The following is a 21,835-nucleotide window of genomic DNA, read 5'->3' as shown; positions in this document are numbered from 1 at the left end:
TCCAGGGTGCTGATAGGGCCACATTATACATCTCCAAAAAATCTCCGGAGTTATTTTACCTCGAATCAGCCTAACTCATGAGTGTAGAAGCATTTTTAGATTTCCGAGCTCAGGCTAGCTGCATACTAGTCTCAGAGCCTGACCAATGCAAACCTTAGGATTTCACCCAATACTTTTTGCAGCAGATGGTAAAGCGGGGGGAAGTCCTGCACAGTTCCTTCAGCTGCAGTAATCACATTAATTTACCTTGAATTTTGTCTGATAACTTAGAATTTCTGTGCTCATTTGAAATTTCATTGCAGACAGCTCTTCTTGGCTGGTCTCCTGGAAGTACTGTGCTTGTTTCTTTGCTGTCTCCAGCTGTGTTTGCAGAGTTGGGACAGCTGCGGCGTGTGTCTGAGCCTCCTCTAGTTTCTCTTGCAGGCTCTTGTTCTCCTGTCTGAGATCAGAGATGTCATGCTTCAGGCTCTCCTGTTGTGCTGCTGCCTGTTCTTCCAGTTCTTTGAGCCTCTTTGTGGCTTGGGCTAATTGCTCTTCTGCAAGCACCTTTTCAGAGGTCAAGGCACAAATCTGAATACCAAGTTCAGCCATATCCGTGTTGGTCCTGTGGAGGAGATCTTTGTTTTCTTCATTTTCCATTCTAGCAACGTCCAAGTACTGCTTAACCTTGAAGAGCTCTTCCTTCAGGTTCAGCAAATTATTTTCCAGCTCAGCTTTTTGATGGGCTACTGCCTCCTGCTCTTTTTTCAGTACTTCTTCTCTTTCTTTGCATTGCATCAATTCTTGCACATGGTTTCTGTTGAGGGACTCAGTTTGCTCTTTCAGCTGCTGGACAAGCACCTTCTGCTCCCCTAAGCCAGCCTCTGAGATCACCAGCTCACTTTTCACCTGCTCTCTCTCATCAGTGATCTGCTGAAGCTTGACTCGCAGGTCAAGGACTTCCGCTTGCAGCCTAGACACCTCATCTCGGTTGACCTGCAGCTGCTCTTCACTTATGATCAGCCTGGAGGCCAGCTCTTTCGCCTCCTTCTCCCGAGAAGCTGCCTGCTGTAGTTGGTGTTTTTCCACTGACTCCTTTTCCGAGGTGAGGGATTCAATAAGCTTTGTCTGTTGGAGGCATGTATTTTCAACGCTGAGCTTTTCTACCTCAAGAGTCTCTGCTTTCTTCCTATGTCTTTCAGCTTCTGCTCTTAACTGCTCACACTGGTTCTCCATGCCTTCCAGTTCTACTTCCTTCTCTGTGAGCTGTGACTGGAGCAACTCTTTGCTTTCCTTCAAGGTGCCTAAGCTTTTTTCCATTTGTAAACCGTGTTGTTTGGCACTCTTCAGTTGTTCTTCAAGTAAGGCGTAAGAGTCCTTGGTGGTCTCTTCCTTTTCCTTTAGTTCTTTATAGTCTGAGTGCAGAGCCTCTAACCTCTCCTCCAGAATTTGGCTTTGTCTCCTGGCATTCTGCAAGTCTTCATCCAACTGTTTGTTCTGGCTCCGGAGCTTCTTTTCTTTTTCATCGACTGACACTAGGGCATCGTCAATCTCACTCTGAAGCTGTTTCTCAGAGGCTCTCAGCCTGGCCACCTCAGCTTCCAGGGATGCTTTAGAGACTTCCATATTTTTCAGCTTCCCTTCCATCTTCTCCTTGGACTGCCGCAAATTTGCATTTTCGGCTTTCAGCTTCCTACTCTCCTCACCCATTTCGTTCACTGCAAAGTTTTGCTGCTCCATCTGCTCCTCCAGTTCCTTGACTTTCTGGCTGAGATGCTCTTTCTCAGACAAGAGTTTCTGCTTTTCCTCCTCCAGGCTACACACAGACTGACTCACCTTTGTTAAGCGACTCTCCTGTAGTTCAAGTTGTTCTGCCTGTGACTGGGTTTCCTCCTTCAGTGCTCTTTCCCTCTTACCATACTCCTCCTCAAGCTTCTCTTTTTCTTTCCTTTCCTCATCAAGATTTTTTTCCAGTGACCCCACCTGAGCCAGCGACCCCATTACCTGGGTCTGGAGCTCAGCCATCTCCTTTCCTTTCAGGGTTAGGGCTTTCTGAAGTACATCCATTTCCTTTGCCATGGTTTCCAGGCTCCCGAGCAGCCTTTCACTCTCTTCTTTAGAGTCAGCAGCGAGGTGATTGTATCTGGACTCCAGTTCCCTCTGTGCCTCTTCTTTCAGCTGTAACTCTTCTCTTGCAGCTTTCAGCTGAGATGCATGTTCATCACTGAGTCTTTGCATATCTGCCTTTTCCTTTTCTGCCTGCTGAAGTTTCTCTAACAGTGCCTGGATCTGTACGGCAGAGTCACATTGGGCTGTGGCTTGCTGTCCTTTTTCCTCCAAGGCAGCATCAACTTTTGCAAGGAGGTCGAGGTTCTTTTGTTCTGCAAAACTCAGCTTTGCTTTAAGCTCATCAATGCAAAGCTCCTTCATGCTAACTAAAGCCCTAGAGGCCTCCAACTCCCGATTCATCTCCTGCAGCTTTGAGGCACAGTCCTCCTTGCTGTTTGCCAGCTGCTCCAGCTTTGTTGAATATTCCTTCTGCTGCTCCACGGCATTCAGTTCCAGTGAATGCAGGCACTTCTGCAGGTCATGAACAGTGCTCTGAGTGGAGTGTGAGACCTCACACTGCTTCTGTAACTCTGTGATCATCTTTGACAGCCGGGAGTTCTCCTCACTGTAGTTATTGCTCTTCTCCTTTTCCAGCTGTACTTGTTCTTTGTGAAAACTGACAGCTGCCTGGAGCTCCTGGTTTTCCATTTCCAACTGGTGAATACGACCCTGAAGTTCTCTCTGCCTCAGTTCAGCCTGGTCAAGTTCTACACGCATCTCTTCAAAGCCCTCAAGGTGTTCAACATTTATTGAGTTATTTGCATCAGGGCTGGAGGGAAACTCTTGAGCCTAAATGAACACAAGGGGAAAAGAGAGTTGGAAAATTGAAGAAGAGCTGCATTTTTCAAAGAAAAAGACTCAAAAGTTTTAGAAATTAGGATGCCTTAGATTTTTGTTATTGGTGATAATAATGGTAAGAACATTGAGGAGTCACTACCAGGATTAAAAAAAGTAACTGAGAATTCGAGTTTTTAATATCGTCCTTGACTGATGGATTTATAGACATTTTTATAATGCACAGCACCTTGACATCTTAACACTTGAATTTTTAAATTAATCCTATTTGTTGGTATAAATAAATCTGTAATGAAGACCTAACTCAGCCAAAAATGTACATCTACCAGCTTCAGGTGGAATTAAACATGCATTTAAATGCCATGTTCACATGAGAGCAAATTCAGGTTCTCAATGCACAGTGACTTTGTGTGTTGGGTTCATACAACTAAAAGACATCAACTTATAGGAAAAGGGGCGTGTTTTCACAAAAGATAAATGAAAATATGCCTATCTGTAGGCAACTTTCTGCATATATATTTTTGTTTCCTGTACAAGATTTGTATGCAGTTGAACCAGCTGCAGGCCAATTCCCTTTCCTTTTAATCAAAGAACTCTTTTTGTAGCTTACCATTATAAGAATCAAAATCATCATAAAACTTTCAAGCTCTTTGGAACTATGCCATTAATTAAAGATCTCCTGTTCCACACGAACATTTATTTGTAATTTGCTTACCTGCAAGTAATTGCTCACTAAACTGCTCATGCTGGAACTGCGACTTGGGGGCTTCCATAAATATGCTGAAGATCCAAGCGAGGACAACGTCCTCCTGTTGATCACATGGTGAAACAATACGTAAGACTAAGCACATACATACATGTCTTTCTACTCCTATATGTAAGATTTGCCTAGTTATAACTACCACATACAAAAAGACATAACTATGACTGGTGTGTGGGTCAACGACCGCTGAAGTTGACAAAAAACAAAATAGGGGTATCAAAGGCACTTACAAAGGATTATGGGGTTGGTAGCCGTGACTTCCCAAATCCTCATGAACCAATGCAATTTACCTTTACAAAACAGTACTGCTACATGGTGGGTGCTCAACCAGGTGGTGGCAGCATGCAGCCCTGGAAAACCCCCACTGATGGACATGGATCTAGTTCAGACCTAGAAGTTTCCTTCCACACTTTGAGCTGGAATCAGGCCTTCTGTAGTGACTGCACAATGGCATCTCCACCACTGCTGCAACTGAAGCAGAATGCTTGGCCATTCAGTCACTCGGTGCCTCAGCTCTTGAAACAGAGGGAGCTAAGAACATATCTTCCTGTGTCTGTGAAGATGGCAATAGCTTGGGATTGGGCCTAAACTGCAGTTACTGGAAGGACTCCATTACAGACTTCCGTGAACTTCAACTCTTTTACACAAAATATATTGTATTACACAGTATAGTGAAGTCAAAAAGAATAGCTTGATAGCTCAGTCATAGACTGATTATATTGAGAAAGTGTGTACCTGCTCTAACACAAGTGTTCCTACCTTCAAGAGCAGAAGCTTTTACAGGTTCTGCAGCAGGTAAATATTTTATGCAATGAAGTGCTGCTATCTTACCTGGCAAATGCTGGCCAAGCAGCATCTAAATCATAGCCTCGTGATGCCAAGTCAAACTGAACATCAGTGAGCTCATACAGCTGACCCACAATATCAGAACTCATTTTGGAATTCAGAAATGGACTTCTTGCATAGTACCAGTCACTTGAAAACAAAAAAAAATGAAGTAGTATTCATTCATAAGTAAAAAAATAAAACCATCATTATTCACTCTTTCCCAGGAAAATTATAACACTATATTATATGTAAGCTGAAAACAAAAAACATCCTATCCCTCTAATGTGAATGAAACAAAACAGATTCAGTGAAGCCCATAAAGATATCCTTGAAGGAGTCCCTGCACAAAACATTTTTTGCTGTAGTGCTTGGGAAAAACACTGGTAAGACAAAATATTTGCTATACACTGGATAATCATGCAGTAAATACAAAAAGCACACACATAATATGTCAATAATGGACAGAAAGCGGCAACCAGGGTTAAACACATGGTGCGTACAGCTGGCTTTTTCTTAAAAAAAAAATGGACTTTGGATGGACCTTGCTAGTGTCCATCCAATTAACTATGAACTGTCTTTGGTGTTGCTTGGCCAGGGGCAAGCTTCTCCTCTGAGTAACAATCCACGTATATATGCAAGTGTTTGTACAAACACAACCAAATGAATCCTCCCTTATGATACACAGCACAGATCAAACCCGTGCACTTCAATGCTTATAAAAATGCAACCTTCGAAACCCACACAAAGCATCATCATCACCACCCACTTCACACACATTCAGCTGTAACAACTTTCAACATTTACCAGCCTAAGGTAAGTATGAACCTGTGACCCAGGCCAAAAGGTCTGTTATCCTTTGTATCCAATTACCAGCCCTCTAAGCCAACGGTTTGGAAGGGTTTCAATTTCTTTCAGTAGCTACTGGGTCATGTTGCTCTTTCATACTGAGTAAACACCTATTAGTTAACGAGGTACTTTGCTGTTCACCTGGTCACCTTGGTGTTCATAAAACATTGCTGCAAGGTGTCTGCTAGCCTTTGGTGAACCAGAGAGTAACGCAGAAATGCTCTTCCTTTCCCAAGAGATGTTCGTAGCTGGAACAGATTAAAAAAAATTAAATATTGTTTGTTATCACGTAGGGAGGCTTGACCAGTACAGTCTATATACCTACACAAAAACCAAACCAAAATAAAACAAACAAAAAACCACACACAGTAAGCCACTAGCTATAAAAGAAGTAATAAGAACTGCCACTGAGAGACACCTTCACCCAGTACTGTTGTTGGGAGAAGTTTTTTTTGAATGACAAACCTATATCTTTAGCTGGCTGTTGTCCACCTTATAATGTAAAAGGCATCACAAGAGCAATAAATATTCTCACATATTGGGTACAGGAGTACCTACTCTGTTAAGGGCAATTCCCAACATAATGTAAAATCTCATTGTGCCCAGGAAAGCCAGAACTGACTGCTTAAGTAATTTAAGCTGTGGACGGCCACATACACATTAGGGCTAATCTAGTCATAGAACAAAGATGTACACATATACATATATATATCTCCCTGGAAACAATAGCCCCAAAATATGCAAAAAGCTTTTCTTAATACTTAGCTATGTGAGAAACACTCCGTAGCCAATAACTTAGGCTCAGGCGAGTATCTCAGTGAAGTAGTAATTTATTCGCGATTGCAATGGCGGGCACCCCACAAGCAGGAGAGCGCACCTACTAGTTCCAAAACACAGTTTATATACTTTTTGATGACAGGACCCTCCCCTGTTTCCCCACTGGAGTGGGTAATCCAGGTTCACAATCTATCTGATGCTTCACAGACAATGCCTGGCCTTCAGTTGCCGGCCTGTTTTTGAGGTGGTAACGTTTTCTCCCCTTATCTGGCTTGACTTAACATAGTGATTTTCACCTGATTGCTCTAAGGAGTCTGGTTGTCTGCATTTACGAGGTCACCTGCTGAGCTTTCTTATCACTGTAAGCATATCTCAATACCACATTCCTTCCTTCTAAACTATGTAACACTGCAAAAACAACATTTCTATTCCCACAGCTATTAAGTTGATAAAATCTAGATCTTACTTCAGACCAAGAGTAGCTGCATTTAGTGAATCCCTTAAGAATTGTCCAAAACAAAAAAAAAACAAACACCAGAAGCCACTCAACTAACCCTATGCTTATTCCTATTGATTTATCAATATAAACAGCAATTCCTTTTTTATGCATGGAGATACTAGAACAAATTGTATGGCAAGAGAAGAATAGGAAAATATTCACATATATACAGCTACCAGCAGCCAAAGAGTATTCAATTAGCAAGCAAAACCATGCCACGTCCTGCTAGAGTCCTGCCAGCAAGGCATGCCACGTCTGGCATTGCCCGTGTTTCTATGCTGACTGCAAACATTGCAGCTAATATAGTAGTGTGCAGAATGTATGGCTGCAAAGATTTGGAAGGCTGTGTTTCCAAAACAAATCACCCTTTGAAAGAAAGGCAGAAACCTAGAGCTCACTGCTCACCTAATGCCATCAAGGACAATGCTCACTGTATAATTAACAGCTGGCCCTTTCCCAGGGTACTCCTACTCCTGTTTGCTTCCTTGCTCTGCCTCTAGCGTATCACGCACCCTAATAGAAGCACTGCAGGCAAAGCAGAAGAGGAGGCAGTATGCTGTTAAATGTATGACCATTCTTAAAAAGCAACTGACGTTACTCTTTCCTCCTTGTTCACTTTCATCTTTAGAATTCAACAAGTATTCTTCAGTGAATAAACAAATGATATTTGGAAACCTTTGCATTTTATCCAGCCAAGTTCAAATATTGGCTGCTGATTTCCACCTGTAATGAAGGGGAACAACCAACATGTTTCTCCGCTATCTGTCATTTCATTTCAGAACCCGAGTCTGCCATCTCAGTTAATATCTCAGAAGTGGTTGACCGGTATTTTTCTTTGAGCTCATTTCCTAAACCACAAGCTTATACAGAAAGTAAAAAGTCTTCCACAAGCTAATTTCTATGGCTGCAAAGAAATTGAAAAAGGAAATATCCTTCTTCCAAACAATAATTTCTGATATCATGCAAACCATTAAATGGTCAGAGGTACTAAAGAATGAGGAAAGAGTAGAACCTTTATATATGATAACATGAAGGTATTATCACAGGCAACTGAATGTTGAAGGCTACAGTACAGTCACCTTTATAGAGAAGTCAGGTTAGCTACTGCTGCTGAGAGTTTAAGGGCCAGTTGCTTCAGTCACAGGCCCTTTGCTGCAACTGCAGTCACTGCCCTTACTTCTCCAGTCTTCCTGGAAGTAGTGGAAAATGAAAGCCCAACTTCCATTGTTCCTCTTCCCAGTGATAAAACAAACCCAGACCTTCCTTGGCTTGTTCACTTTGGAACAGCAGAATTCAATGCTGCCTGAGCTACTGAGAGAAGAGAGGGAGGGAATATAGACAGGCTTTGCTATAGTATCATGGCTCTCCTTCAGATGACTCAAGACAACATTGTCTGTAGCTGCTGCAGAGGAATTATTGAGAGAATTGGTAAATCTGCTGTAAATAGTAACTTGCTAATACAAGTTAGCATTGCTCATTGATAACAGAACTGAGTGTCAGGGCAACGCTGGTTGGCACCACCACCTCTTTTACTCACAAGGAGAGTTCTCTTTAAATGCTTCTAAAGACTAAAGACAGCACAGGAAGCTTCTCACAACACTCATTTCACCCACTCGTTGAGCTGAAGATGTAACATGGCTGTTACAAGATTAAGCTTTTATTACTGCATCTAATAAAAATAAAGCGTTTTGTCCTGTTCGTGTCAGCTTACCCAAGGGGATAATGATAACCATCCTGAGACATTACATCATGATTTTTGACATGATGGAACAAATTTGAGTAAGAAGATGAAAATCTACTCTCACTTACTCCTCCTCAACTCTACTGATTAGTTGAGAAAGTCTTAACAAAGGTCAAACATTGTGGTTCTTTCCTTTTACACTTGGAGCAAGTCCTCTCTTAAGCTGTGCTTAAAATGCAGGCTCTACCATTGATATAATTTTTCATTTCTTTTTAGAGAAAATGGAACTTATTTAATGAAAAGGTATGGCACAAACAGAGATAAATAGAACCATTCATTTGTGTAAGTGATCTTCAAAATAAGCAACATACTATCCAAGCCTATATAATTTGGTACCATACCAAAAAGATGTGTAACCTTGCATTTTTATACTTTACATGAGAACTAAAAAAAACATTTCCAACATTTTTTTCCTATGTTAAAAGTAATATATTTTTTTGGTTTCTCTGCTTTCTGAAAATACATACCAAAACACAATGCATGTACTGTGATGATTAACTGATCTACTTACTTCTGTAATAGACTTGACAAAGCGGATTCCATCATTAGCTCCTTTTACTTTTGCCAGACAGTCACAGAAATAATCCCAGTAGTCTTTTCTGTTCCCCAGCAATGTGCTTTTTTCTTTCTGGTCAAACTTAATCAAAGAAAACAGAAAGCAATAAGTAAAACTTAAATAGAAATATAGTTATGTACATCTGCTGTAGAATTGTTCCTCTCCCACCAACATCTGCTTTCCTGACTCCTCATACGTATTAGCCAACATATTCACAAAGCGAAGAGACATTGTACTGCACTGATGCAATCCAGCAATTACTAAAGATACTTTACAGACAGTAACAGACAATCATGTTGTTGGTTAAGCTAAAATACAGACATCCATTCAACACTGCTCAAATAAAGATTAACAGCAGTTTTAGCAGCTGTTCAAGAGCAAGGAACTGACAGTCAGTTGCTGAGACCGCTGCAATCAAGTGTGGCAGTAACGCAAATGCCCATACCAGCACAACCTGCTCTAGCAAAATCATACTCAGAGCAGTGATGCAGTAAGGGCAGCTGACTGCAGCTTGGAGCAATCAAATCTGAAAGGATTTCTTCAGCTTCTGCTGAATCCTCGGCAACCCAATTAAAACTATCTTGACTAGATTAAGTCTAGTTTAGCATGTCCATGTTGCTGTCAGTGGCATGATTACAGTATATGTAGACACAGACAACACGAACCGAATTTCAGTTTGCCCAGCAGTGTCCCCTTTCACTTAAATTTTCAGGATGGCCAAAAAGCAGCATTCCAGATTCAAAACCAGCCTTTTGCATTAAGCTTTCTATACAACAAAAATCAATTTCCACAATTAAATTGCTAAAAATTCTCTAAATTACTCTTACTGTTATATTTGCACCATCAGCTGCTTACTAGCATTTATTTTGCATTAAAATGTAAAGATTTCATTACCATAGCTTTTCCAGGATAATTTAGAAGTGTACATCTTCAAAATCAAGCTCAAATCTTTCAGATCAATAGAGAAATGCTGTACAATCTTCAGTCAACCTGCCAGCACTGCCTTTTGATTACAATTATTTATTTTCACTTGAAATATGTACAACGAACTGCACTCATTTCAGTCCACTTACTGGAAAAAAAGAAGACTCAAATGGATACTTATGATTATTTGAGTTAAACCCCACATACTGAAGAGGCAATAACAGAAAACAAGGCCTAGCTTTGACAGTGGATTACAAATTACACACATCACTTTTTACCTGTAGAAGATACTCAAGCTTGTAGGAGAATTTTTGCAAGTTGACACTGTCATCTGTGATCGGCTCCCCTCCTTCTTTAAATTCTTTACTTAATTCAGTAACAGCATCTTTAAAACAAGACACCAAAATGATTAACTAATGCTAGAGATACATAGGACTGAATCCATAAGCAACTCAACAAACATATTTTCTGCTTGGACATTATGCATGTGTATTTAGTTTCCATCAATCAAATGTCTTAATCACAGTGCAAAAAGCTTGTTGAAACGCTTGCAATTTAATACCACCTATAACAAAAACCAGAGCTCAGGTTATGTCAGTCTGCCATACTGAGTTATTATTTCTTCTTCTTAGAAAGAGAACCTCCTCCAGACACATATAAAAAAAGGGGTAACAGACAGTTGCTAGCTGGTTCTTCGGCAGAGGAAAGAGAAATATTTTTGTGAATGTCTCATGCACATGAAAGTTTTCCTATTGCCACAGGACAAACAGAATTCTGATTAGAAAGGACAAAGCATGTAATCTGCTAAAGGGGATCAGTAAAACGATAACAGTTGTTCAGTCAGCACATTTATCTTCTCCGTGCTTTATTCAGGAAGGTTCAGCTTGTGCTGCTTACAAAACACCAATGGGAAAATAATGTACGTAAAAATAAGGATACAACAACTCCTCTTACCTAAAACCTACTCCCATAGGGGGTGAGCAAAACTCAAGTCAAAGCAAACTCTGCTGTCTCCCTGGATGCTCTGGCCACCAAAGTGTGCACTTCTCAGCATCAGAAATTAATGATTTTGAACGTGCTTTCCACTTGGTTTTGTACTTCTTTCAGGTGCCTGAGTGAGCCTTAGCTCCCAGTCACACTCGATCCCCTTTGCAAATTAATATCTCTTCCTTTTAGCAGGCACACAGATTTTCTTACCTACAGGAAGATCTAGATTCCTAGCTTTGGTGCATACTATATCTTACATTTAATAAATATGAAAAGGAAAAATATCTGGATCTTGGTACAGGCAGCTGATTAGGACAGAGAAAGAGCAGAAAAATGGTTATGGATCTGCTGCCAATTCTGCCTGCAGCAGAACTGCAGAAAATGAGATTGGCTACTGCTAGTGGAGGACAAGTCAGATGCACAGAAAGTGTGTTCCACTGCAGCAAGAAGAGCAGATGCAATTGTCCAGCACTCTCCCTCTGGGTCTCCATTCCCATTTTGGGTTGATCTCCTGTTTTTTTTTTCCCTTCCCATATTAGGAGAACTCAATGCCAGCTTTTCATCAAGTGACGTTCTAAATATCAGCCCTTCTCCTTCTCACAAGAAGTCTTATAACTGCATAGTTCTACTCATGCAAACAAAGCCCTAGCTCACACCATGCAAAAGAATAATTTTAATTTCACCCTGCAGACATTTTTTTTTAATTGTAAGGCTTATTTGTAATAGTGCATATTTAAATATGCAGGATTTAAGAATTTAGGATTCTGAATATTTTTTTTCGGAAAAAAAACAGTCACATCTGTATTGAGCACATGGCACACCTTGAACTATGTTGTTAGAATTGCTGCACAGAAGTGTTATACAACTTGAAATACAGTTCCTACTCTCTGTTACCTAAAACAAGAAGGATTCGATCCAGCATATAGAACAAATCTGTCAGCATGATACCTTGCAAGTCCCTGATAATCCGCTGCAGCTGGCTTTCACCACCAGTTGCTGCCATCTTGAAAACCAGTGAGGCTCCCCTTCTGGGTTGTTAACCTTTTCATCCATCTAGATAACAACAGCAGAGTTCATATCCTCGATGACCGCCGGGCTGATGGAGATTATTCTTCTCTGTGACACTTGCAACTCTGTAAAATTCAAAAATAGAATGCAACTCTTTATCATCTCAAATGAGCAAAACAGAGGTGCTTTGGCATTTTAAATCCTGGTTAGTAATGAATTCTCACATTGCCAACTCTTTTCCAGAAACCTCCTTTACATTTCCTTCTAGATTCCACTTTCCTTTTCAGTTGTTTCTGTTTCCACCTTTCAAAACTACTGAGCAAACCCCAGAGAGCAGTTTTCCCTCGTCGGAGTTACGACACAGTCTACAGTCCAGCTCAGGCTGGCATTTCACACAACTCATCTCATGACCCTGACGGAGGTTCTGATGACACGGGACTTTCCCTACAAAAATCCTCTGCCCGACCTTCCCTACAGCCTGCAGAGTAAAAAGATACAACAACATCGCCATTTCAGGGAGACTTTCAAGACACAGCCTAGTCACAGATCGAGGTGTCCAAAAGTGATACATGCTTGATCCTCTGGCATTGGAGGATGTTTTTTACTCATAAGAGCTAGCAAAAGATTTAGCACTTGAGATTGGTTTTAGCACGAGAAACATCTTTCATCCCCCCTCAGAACCCCCTGTTCCCAACACATGTAAGAGGATACCGCTTTATTTTAAGCTGTGACAGCATTCCTGGCAGGGTAAATATACCTTGCACATCAGAACATCCACCTCCCCTGCTCAGAACAATGATGGGTAAGTTATACCTAGCACTTGTGAAGAATTACTTATCCATTAATGAAAATAAATGAATTAAAGATCAACTAAAAGCCTCAAGCGCTTTACTAACACAACCATGCTTGGTGATCCAAACTTTCAAACACTCATGGGAACAATAACTCAAAAAAGCCACATGGAAACTAAACTACACAGGAAACTTATCAAGCGTCTTGTCCTCAAAGGTTGTACCCAATTCTGCCTGCAATGGCACAGCCAAATTTTCAAGCAAGCCTAACACCTGAAGTACTGAACCTATAGAAAATTTGCTGCTACCTTTCTGTGCTTGTGTTATAATTCAAACTGAACTACAATGAAATTAAATTGCAATGAAAAAATAAATTAAAATTAAATTAAAATACGACAAGCTTTTGAAATGCAAATGGCATTATATCAAATGATCATATTTCCTCTCCCTTCTCTTTCTTACACCTCCGAATTAATTAAAATGGCATTGCTCAAGTAGGTGTCTGGACGGATCCAACAAATCATCCTTCTACCCCATGTATCGAGGTATCATTTGCAAACTGCCCTGATGCAACCCTGTTTGTTTTTTTTCTTTTCGATACAAGGTAGAGGTGGTTCAAAGCAAATCTTAAAGCAAGACAGAAACATGGTAAATATTAAAAAAAAAAAAAACCCTATGCTTACTAGTATGTTTCTCTCAATACCTGCGTTTTGCCACCTGCTGGTTTCATTGCCATATTTCGATGGCAGTCGTTATGCCGTTGTGGGGACGATGTGCTGCCTGGGAAGGGCCTCGGCCTGCCACATCCCCACAACCGCGCTGCTTTAGGGAGAGAAGGCCAGCACAGACTGGTCCCGCTGACCTCTTTTCAATGCACCAGATGCTTCTGGCCAACCTTGGCAAAAGGTAGAAGTCTTCAAAATACTGTGCTCTTCCATGTGCGATCAAAAGGGGTTGCCAAACACAATTTTTTCACTGTAAATCAACAATATCACGTACACAATATTCCTATCTTGACTCTACTCGGTGATTGCATAGACCCCATTTCCTGGTAACTTGAGTTTGGATACCGATGAGAAAAAGTAATAACAAAGCAGTGAGTCAACGTTCCCACTTCTAAGAACACACAGTAATATCAGCCCTATCTGTTCAGACTGGCAACCGCTACCCAAAGCTACCAAGAGCAGACTGTGGCAAGCCAAAACACACGGCCGACCCAAACGTCCCCCCCTCACACGACAGGAGAAATGGGTCCTGCTCGTCCCTCCTGAAGGCCAGAACGAGCCCTGGTACAAGGCTCCTGAGGCACAAGGTGTGGCAGGAGAGCTGCAGGTGGCAGAGGTGGGATGCTGATGTTGGGCCCGTATTTTGCAACAGCCAGCGGGGAGCAGGACGTGGGGCACCCTGGGGCTGACGGGAGCAGCTCGGGACCTTGCAAATGAAGAACACACATCTTTATTCCTGCTAGGATCTCCCCAGCAGAATATGTGAGCCCTGAACAGAGACCACAGCTCAGCTGGAGGTGCGTGGCTGCACAGCCCACTCCTGTCTGCTCACCAATCCCCCTTTCCTCGGTACAGGTCTCACCGTTTCCCCCTTCCTTGCATCAGCTCCTGCCCGTGAGCTCCTGCCCATTTACTCCCTTCTCTTCTCAGAGGTGAAGGGGATCTTTCAGCCTGGTTATAGCACTTTTCTACCTGCCTTCTTCACTGCTAATCGGGGAGAAAGGTATGTCTCCCGTCCGTGGTCCTTCCACGGATGTGCCTAGAAAACGCAACACATCCCACACCACAGAAGGGTGCACAGCTCTCACCTCCCACTGGCAAACAAAGCTGACAATGCACCTGAACTGGTTTCCTGAGCTTTCAGAGTAGGAAGAGCTTCTGCAAACACCTGATCTAGTCCTTCCTGACCACAGACATTTTGCTCAGGATTGTTTAGGGCACGACCCTGCTCCTCCAAGCATTTCCTCTCCTATTATGTGTGTCTGCAATTATCTGCCTTGTCTGAGCAGCATGATACATGTGTGAGGCACAAGTGACCTGCTTTGGGTCAAAAGCTTTCTAGGTGATGCGTCACAACCTCTTATGTAATAGCATTTGACTACAGCCATGGGCATTAACTTGTAAAACACTGCGGTGCTGTAAAGGACTCAGTGGAGTTGCATCAAGGACCCGGCACCGAGTAAGGCAGCGAAAGCAAGACGTCGTATGTCACCAGTCCCCTGGGCTGTGCCTGCTGATGGCTGAAGATAGCTGTCCCCTCTCCTGCTGGTTTAAGTACCCACGTGTGGGTGAGAATCTTCTTTGCAGATGAAGCTATCCTGGAGATTAAGGAAGGAAGCAGAAAGGGAACAGCCCACTCACAAGAAAAGACTTAGTTGACAGTGAGTGGGACACAGAAGAAACAGCAAACAAAACTTAATGACTGTAATTACATTGCGTAGTGGAGTGGCTACAGTGACCTGCTTTCACTCTGATTTCATAAAATCTCTCTCTGTGTTACTGTGGGCATGTCTGCATCTCCAGCAGCTACAATTTTTTGAATTGACTGGTTGATTTCAGCCAACCTTGGCAGAATGCAGAAGTCTTCAAAATATTATGCTCCTCCACGTGCAATCAAAACGGGAAGCTGGGAAGAATTCCACAAGCAGTTTCTCTTCCCTGACCAAAAGGCTGCAGAGACCTTGGCTGCAGCCTGACAGCAGAGAATGCACCCCTCAGCCAAGGGCCTTTTCAGTGCACACCAAGAGCAGAGCTCACACTGCAGACCTGGGGTAATCCTGCTGAAAAATAAATCAGATCTGCAAGACAAATTCATTGGAAGCCAAGTCCCTAAACTGCTTACAGAAATGTTTTATCTTAACACAACTTTTCTGGTCTAGCCACCCCAAACACGGGCACTTTGCCACGTTTCCCTTACAGAGAGAGATCTCCCGTACAGTGATCACAAGACCTTTAGTCATCCGCAATTCTATACCTGTTGTGCATTAACACTCTGTATGAAACAAAACAGGCATCGAGGATACCGAGCCAAATCCTATGTCCATGAGTCACATTAATTTTACCTCTATTACTCCCTTGTGTAGTGTGAAGGTGATTTGTCCCATAAACGCAGATGCTGACCAATGATTGTGAGGGACAATTCTAGAATATGACATAGAAGACCAACCCACCTGGGCACACAGTGGCTACAATACACACAGAGAGAGGAACACAAGGCAAATCTCACAGCAAAGACGAAAGAACTGGGAAAAAGAAAGTCTGCCTCCCAGGACCGCAATACCACTGATTTAGTTAAAAAATTTAATTCCAATAGTTGTTTGGAAAAAGCACTTTGTACTTAGATATTGCAAGAAACAGAGTCCCAGTGGATTGTACTATAGCTGTGCTGCTAGCTTTTTCTCATCTGGTACCATTCAGGCACCTGCACATCCATTATATTAAGCTGAAGAACTGTTTGCTGCAAAGAAGGGTCTGAGGTGAGCAGCAAATTTGAGCATGCATTAATGCAGCTCTGCTGGGCAACTCAACCCTTTGTGCTTCCACGCTGCACATAAAGGTATGTGAGTGACCGATGAAAGGCACACTGGGCTGCACTGGATCAGACAATTGAAAACAAAAGACAGGCAAAGCGGGAAGGTCAGCTAAGGTTTCCATTCTGAGTTTTGAAGCTCAGTTCCCCTCTGAGAAGTGAAATTTTCTTGCTAAACGAATCTTCCCGCTTCACTTTCTACACCAACAAACCTTCACATTTCATTTACAAAAATACATTTTGAAGAGTTTTTTTTTTAAACTTCTTTTAATACTTCAAACAGGTAGCAGGAGAATACACTGCAAACATACATGGGATTCCCACCCCCTGACACCACCACACACAAAAGCCTTGTTTTGAACTGTTTGGGCGTATAAACATTTAGTAGTAAAATGCATCTTGCAGAAAATACATGTCCAGAAAAAAAATAAAAATCAAAGAGTGTCATAGCACTGGGGAACACAGTTAACGAGGTGAAGTGCACAAAAACATTCACGTCTTTGAGAAAAGCAGCATGTTTACAGATAGGGGTTCCCCACGGTAAAGCCCTTTTTGTGGGTAGGTCCTTGAGCTCTACAGGTATTTTTACGATGTTTTTCAGCCCAAGAATACAAATTAATGACATTCCTAAAATACTGCTTGCAACCCTAACCTGACTGTCACAAGCGAGTTGGTAAAGTTTTGCAGTCTCTGTGCAAACTTCACTGTGCTATGGACAGCTGGCTTGCGTTCTCCCCCTATTTTATTCCTTGTATTTGACAACCGTTCTCAGAAAAACGCCAAAACCAAGCAACAGATAAGGGTATACAAGTGGCTTGATAAGAACTCCATCAGCTAGAGCTAATTTTAACCCTCTGTGGGGAAAGCTAGCAACCCTAACAACTTTTTTTAATGCTGCACCTAATGAACCAGGCCTCCACTTCAAGGCCTGACTTAAACCTGGTTAAAGGATCACATCCATCATTTGCCAAACGGGACGGACACGTTAGACCGCGTGTTTCTTAGTTTGGAGAATACAGTGCGCTGTCTCTGATATTCTTCACGCTGATAACCAGCAACGTGAACACAAATCACCACTTCTGGCAGCCAGAAAACAAGGATGAGCTTGTATTTATCCCACAAAGACAAGCCTGTCTCAGCCCCATCCCCTGACACAGAAGCTGCCTGTTTGAGGAAGCAGTCAGTTCACAAAGAGAAGAGTGCTCCTCTGATAACAGGAATTGCACCAGTATCGCTCTTAACCCCTCTGCCCTTATTGCCTAGGGCATGCCACACCTCAACCCATGTCAGGAAAGCTACGCAGTGCTTACTGGAATCTACGAGTTAACCTACTTTAATAATAAATACTAAATATCAAACAATAATTTTGAGAATAATACCAGATTAACCTCCCAGAGACTTGCTTCTCCTCAGCTGCTCCAACCCAGTTTCACTCCCCATGGGGAAGCACACCCTTCCCACGATAAGTGGAGAGTCAAAAAGACAGGTGTCATTCAAAAATGAGAAGATTTTTCCCACTTTGCACCCTCATTCTTCCAAGCCACTTTCCCCATGAGCCCATGTATCCTCCCTGCTACAGAACCTGCCCTTCCTCCCAGTAACACACCCAACTATTTGCATCTCTCTTATGTATTCTTCCAACCAGAGACCATATGCTTGGATGCTACTCTGTGGAGCATCATAAAGATACCTGTACAAATAGAAAGAGTAGAGGACTTCCAACTGCAAAGTAGTGCTAGTGATTTACGATGCTCAACTTGCTTGCTGCAGGAGCTTAGGATCTTCCAAAAGTCTCTTGTTTTTCAGGTCTCCCAAGCTGGCCTCTGAGAAATGGGTGCTGTGTTAACTTCCACAGCAAGCTTGGCCTGACTAACGCATCATCTCAGGCACCTCTCAGGCTTGGGGATAGTTAAAAGCAACAACCATTACACCATAACTCCGAGCTGCCTCCATTCGAACAGGGGCTTTCCTCTCAGCAGGATTTTTTACCTCTGTGTCTATCGGTCCACACTGTCCCTCCAAGCAGAGATTTCAGAAGCGCTTGAAAAGACTGCCTCCAACTAATCGTTTTCGGAAGCACAGCAGGTGGGTGTTGAGAATTGCCCGTGTGTAGCACTCCATCTGCCCTTCATCCAGCCAACAGCAGCGGGAGCTCCCCAGGGCAACTCCTGACCTATTTGTAGTTCCCAGTGTGAACAAGCAACAAGCAACACTGAAAATTACAGGTTCTGGCTGCACAACTGCAGATCAAACAGGAGGCAAGCCCATTAAGCAAACCAAGCTGAGACAACCCAGGCTGACTGAGTGAATCATGCCACCCCTGGGCCCATAGCAAAAATTCCTGTTTTCTTCCCTCTGCAGCAGGAAGTATTTCCTTTTCGCCCTGTTGTCTCCAAGTTTCCCTGTAATGGTGACCATTCGGGGAGAAGGGAGAATTTCAGAGTTACAAACCCCAAAGATTTAGGAAGCCTTTGGAAGCGGAGCCCGTACACCACTGCTGCCTCTCAGCCTGCTGGGGACAGACAGGCTCACAGATGACGCAGGCTGGGCTCAAGCCCAGTAATTCGGGGATCGCCTGATCCAACCCGCTCACTTTCAAAACCTAAGCTGGCTTGCAGCAGTAGCAAGACCATCCTCCTTCCCAGCAGTAAATTAAATGTCATGGTAGACACACTTGCGGATTAACTGTTTACAAATATCCTGCTTAGACCGCAATATCATGAGCAACCACAGAACACTGTGATGGACAAAAATATTAAACCAGAGGGAAGGGTGTAAGAGTTAAGGCCATGTGCAGGTTTCACGGGGTTTCCCTGCACTATGAGACTGAGACAGTGTATACAAAGGGTTCTTCTGCTCCTTCCACCGTTGTTACAAAATGTGATGCCTTCTTCTGAACACATTCGGATAGCATACTTCAAATTACTACTAATATGGCACTTTTGGACACAACCAACCACCACTCCCTGAACAAACTGGAATTACTACAGGCAAATATGAAAAGGATACAGACTAGATTCACACTGAAAAAAAATATCTTTGTACTGGCAAACCAAATATAAACATGGTGTGTAAATAAATAAAAATAATAATGTGTAATAATAAAACCACTCAGGGCTCTTACAATTCCCTCTACTTCAATAATCTAAACAGCACCTAAAGAATACCAGAAGGGTTCAGGGTTTGTTTCACAAATGGGCAACTGTAATTTTTAAAGGTAATCTACTAAGAAAAACAAACAACCCAAGCTAAAAACAATTTTCAGCACTGCTTTTCCTTAAGGCCAATCTGATAATTTCTGCAATTTTGCAGGCAAACACTTTTAAAAATATATTTTAATAGTGTTCTTCCCCACTGACCAAGTCTTAGCAGACCAGGCCTTCAGACATTAGGACAAATTCCTCTTCCTTTTATGTAACCGTCCAGCAGTGGAGAGAGGAACTGCAGATATAATACACCCTTTCACTATTGTCAGCTGGTGCACCAAAGAGGCTCCTGTATACAAGAAAATAGGCTCCATAACTAATTAACTGGCTCTTCAGGAGTACCAAAACCACCCACGTTCACACAAAACGCTGGCAAATATATATACACTACAGCAAGAAGAAAAGCAAAACCAGCTTGCATTTGTTTTTCACCATAGGTGGCTTCGATACAACTTTTTAACAGCAGTGCAGTCTTCTACACACAAATGTTTGGAAACATTACTAGGAACATCTGGAACATCTAAATTTAAGCACTCCCAGGAGGATCCCTGGAGGACCTTAAGAAATTGCCTTGTACACAATATGTGGAAAATAAAAAATACACTACTGCAGGACAATTTGTCTCCTCTGCTGCACATCCTGCCGCCTAACACCAGAACTGAAAACAAAAACACCAACAGAAAGCCCATCGCCATGTTGCTGACAAGTCCATGCTGTGCCCTGCGAGTTTAATCACAGTAAACACCCGCTTTCACTCTTCAGCAGTAAAAAGATAAAAGGCCTGGGATTCCTCCTCCTCTGTTTACACTCGAGAAGCAGCTCAGTGCAAAGGGAGAGGCCGAACCCGGAGCATGACAGCTGCAGCCGACCCACTCCGCACGCCAAACAAGCCTTTGCGCTGGCAAAAATCAGCAGGCAGCTCGGCACGACGACAACCCATGGGACCAACAACTGGGGCCCCAAATTCCTCTACAAGCAGCTGAAGCAGCAAGGGGTCTGCCACCCTGCAGGCTGGGGCACAGACCCTCCGCAGAGCAACCGAGCACCGCAGGACGTCTACCTGAGGAGAATCCCAAGCGCGAAGGCTGCCCACCATTTCACGCAAGCCTCCTCCAAAGCCCACCGCTCGCTGTGTGTCGCGGGGAGCGATGTGTGCCGGAGGGGTGCTGGCATCTGCTCTGGAGACAGGAGCCAGTGCCAGCAAAACCCTCCCTGTCATCCGCCAGAGATTTGCTGACACAAGGACAAGCGGGATTAGGACCGGGGGAAATATTTGTCTCCGTCAGCGCTTCGCAGCCGGTGAGGGCACACAGCAGCGCAGCGGGCGTTTGGCCTTTGGGGAGCAGCGATGAAGGGCCAGGGGAATCGGGTGGGTTTGTTCGGTGTGGGGGGAAAAGCGCCGCGTTTACGGTGGCACAAAACCACCACAGCTCGAAGGGGGCCAGTGAGGACACCCCCAGCACCCGTGCCTGCACGCTGCCCGGCGCTGCCTCTGCCCCACCGCCCGCCCCGCCGTGCCCGTGTGCGGGGACAGCCGCACCCCCCGCCGCCCCCCGAGCTCACCCCGCCGCCCCCAGCCCTGGTAGCCACCGAAGGGGCCGCATCGCGGCTCCTCCCCTCGGCGCCGGGCCTCCGGCGGCAACAAGTGGGCGCCGCCGGAGTTTCCTTCCCCGTCCCTCCGGCCGCCGCCGCCGCCGCCGCCTCTTCCCCGCCGCAGGTACCTGCGCGGCGGCCGCCATGTCGCGGCCAGGCCGCCCGGGGACAGGCTCTGGCCCCGCTCGCCGCCGACTACAAGTCCCGTGAGGCCCCGGGGAGGTGGTGGCGGCACCGGGACGGGGCCTGGCCGGAGGGGAGGAGGAGGAGGCTCGGGAGAGGCCAACAGCGTGAAAATGAAGGGGTTTAGAAGGTTTCTCGGGGAGTTATCGCCGCTATCCCCAACGGCTGCAGGCTGGGGGTGGTTTCTGGTACTGTCAAGCAAGGTCGCCTGTCAAGAAGTATAATTTTTACATAGTACTCACTGTCACTTTTACTACAGCTCAGTATTTTTGTTTGTTTGTGTATGCGGTTTGTTTGTGTACGTACCGGTTCATCATGGTCTTTGCACGGACAACTGAAGTGAATCTTCAGAAAGTCGTGCTCGATAAAGCCAGTAAGTAGCAGATTTCTTTCTGTTCCTGCTGAGGACAGAAAAACACTCTTCCCACAGCTATAAGGTGTAGGAGGCCACATAACATAAGAAACTGGGAGAACAAGGGTGTGAAACTGGAACGTAATATCACTTCCTAATGTGGTGCTTCCACACCTCATCTCCCAGCATAAGCTTCTCCTTCCACAAACAGTCTATTTCTACTCTTTTTTTTTTTCAAACTTGCACCCTTCACTAACCCATGATTCTCTGAAAAGAAGTTTCACAGTGTCTGAAGTTGGCTACAGTGTTTTTGTATTTGAAAGATACTGGAAAATAAGTTCTTTTCCTTTTTTTTTCTTTTTTT

The 21,835-nt window shown here is 43.7% G+C and overlaps 1 protein-coding gene across 5 annotated transcripts in view; it reads right to left on the bottom strand.

Moving 5' to 3' along the window:
- Positions 1–21,835, bottom strand: part of FYCO1 (FYVE and coiled-coil domain autophagy adaptor 1) — a 53,196-nt gene extending 31,361 nt beyond the window's left edge. The window contains exons 1-8 of one of the 5 annotated variants that reach the window (XM_040548418.1): positions 21,065–21,835; positions 11,753–11,937; positions 10,096–10,202; positions 8,849–8,974; positions 5,462–5,568; positions 4,478–4,621; positions 3,599–3,692; positions 247–2,877 (exon numbers count right to left, since the gene is read on the bottom strand). In XM_040548418.1, coding sequence (XP_040404352.1) covers positions 247–2,877; positions 3,599–3,692; positions 4,478–4,621; positions 5,462–5,568; positions 8,849–8,974; positions 10,096–10,202; positions 11,753–11,807 — 3,264 coding nt within the window. In that variant the 5' untranslated portion in view covers positions 11,808–11,937; positions 21,065–21,835. Of the gene's footprint in view, positions 1–246; positions 2,878–3,598; positions 3,693–4,477; positions 4,622–5,461; positions 5,569–8,848; positions 8,975–10,095; positions 10,203–11,752; positions 11,938–13,306; positions 13,577–15,582; positions 15,905–20,403; positions 20,852–21,064 lie in introns of those variants that run through there. The other 4 variants (XM_040548419.1, XM_040548421.1, XM_040548420.1 and 1 more) reach the window with 4 other exon arrangements.

This window comes from Cygnus olor, chromosome 2 (assembly GCF_009769625.2).
Source record: "Cygnus olor isolate bCygOlo1 chromosome 2, bCygOlo1.pri.v2, whole genome shotgun sequence".
NCBI classification, from domain to species: Eukaryota; Metazoa; Chordata; class Aves; order Anseriformes; family Anatidae; genus Cygnus; species Cygnus olor.
This window is presented reverse-complemented; position numbering and strand designations above follow the sequence as displayed.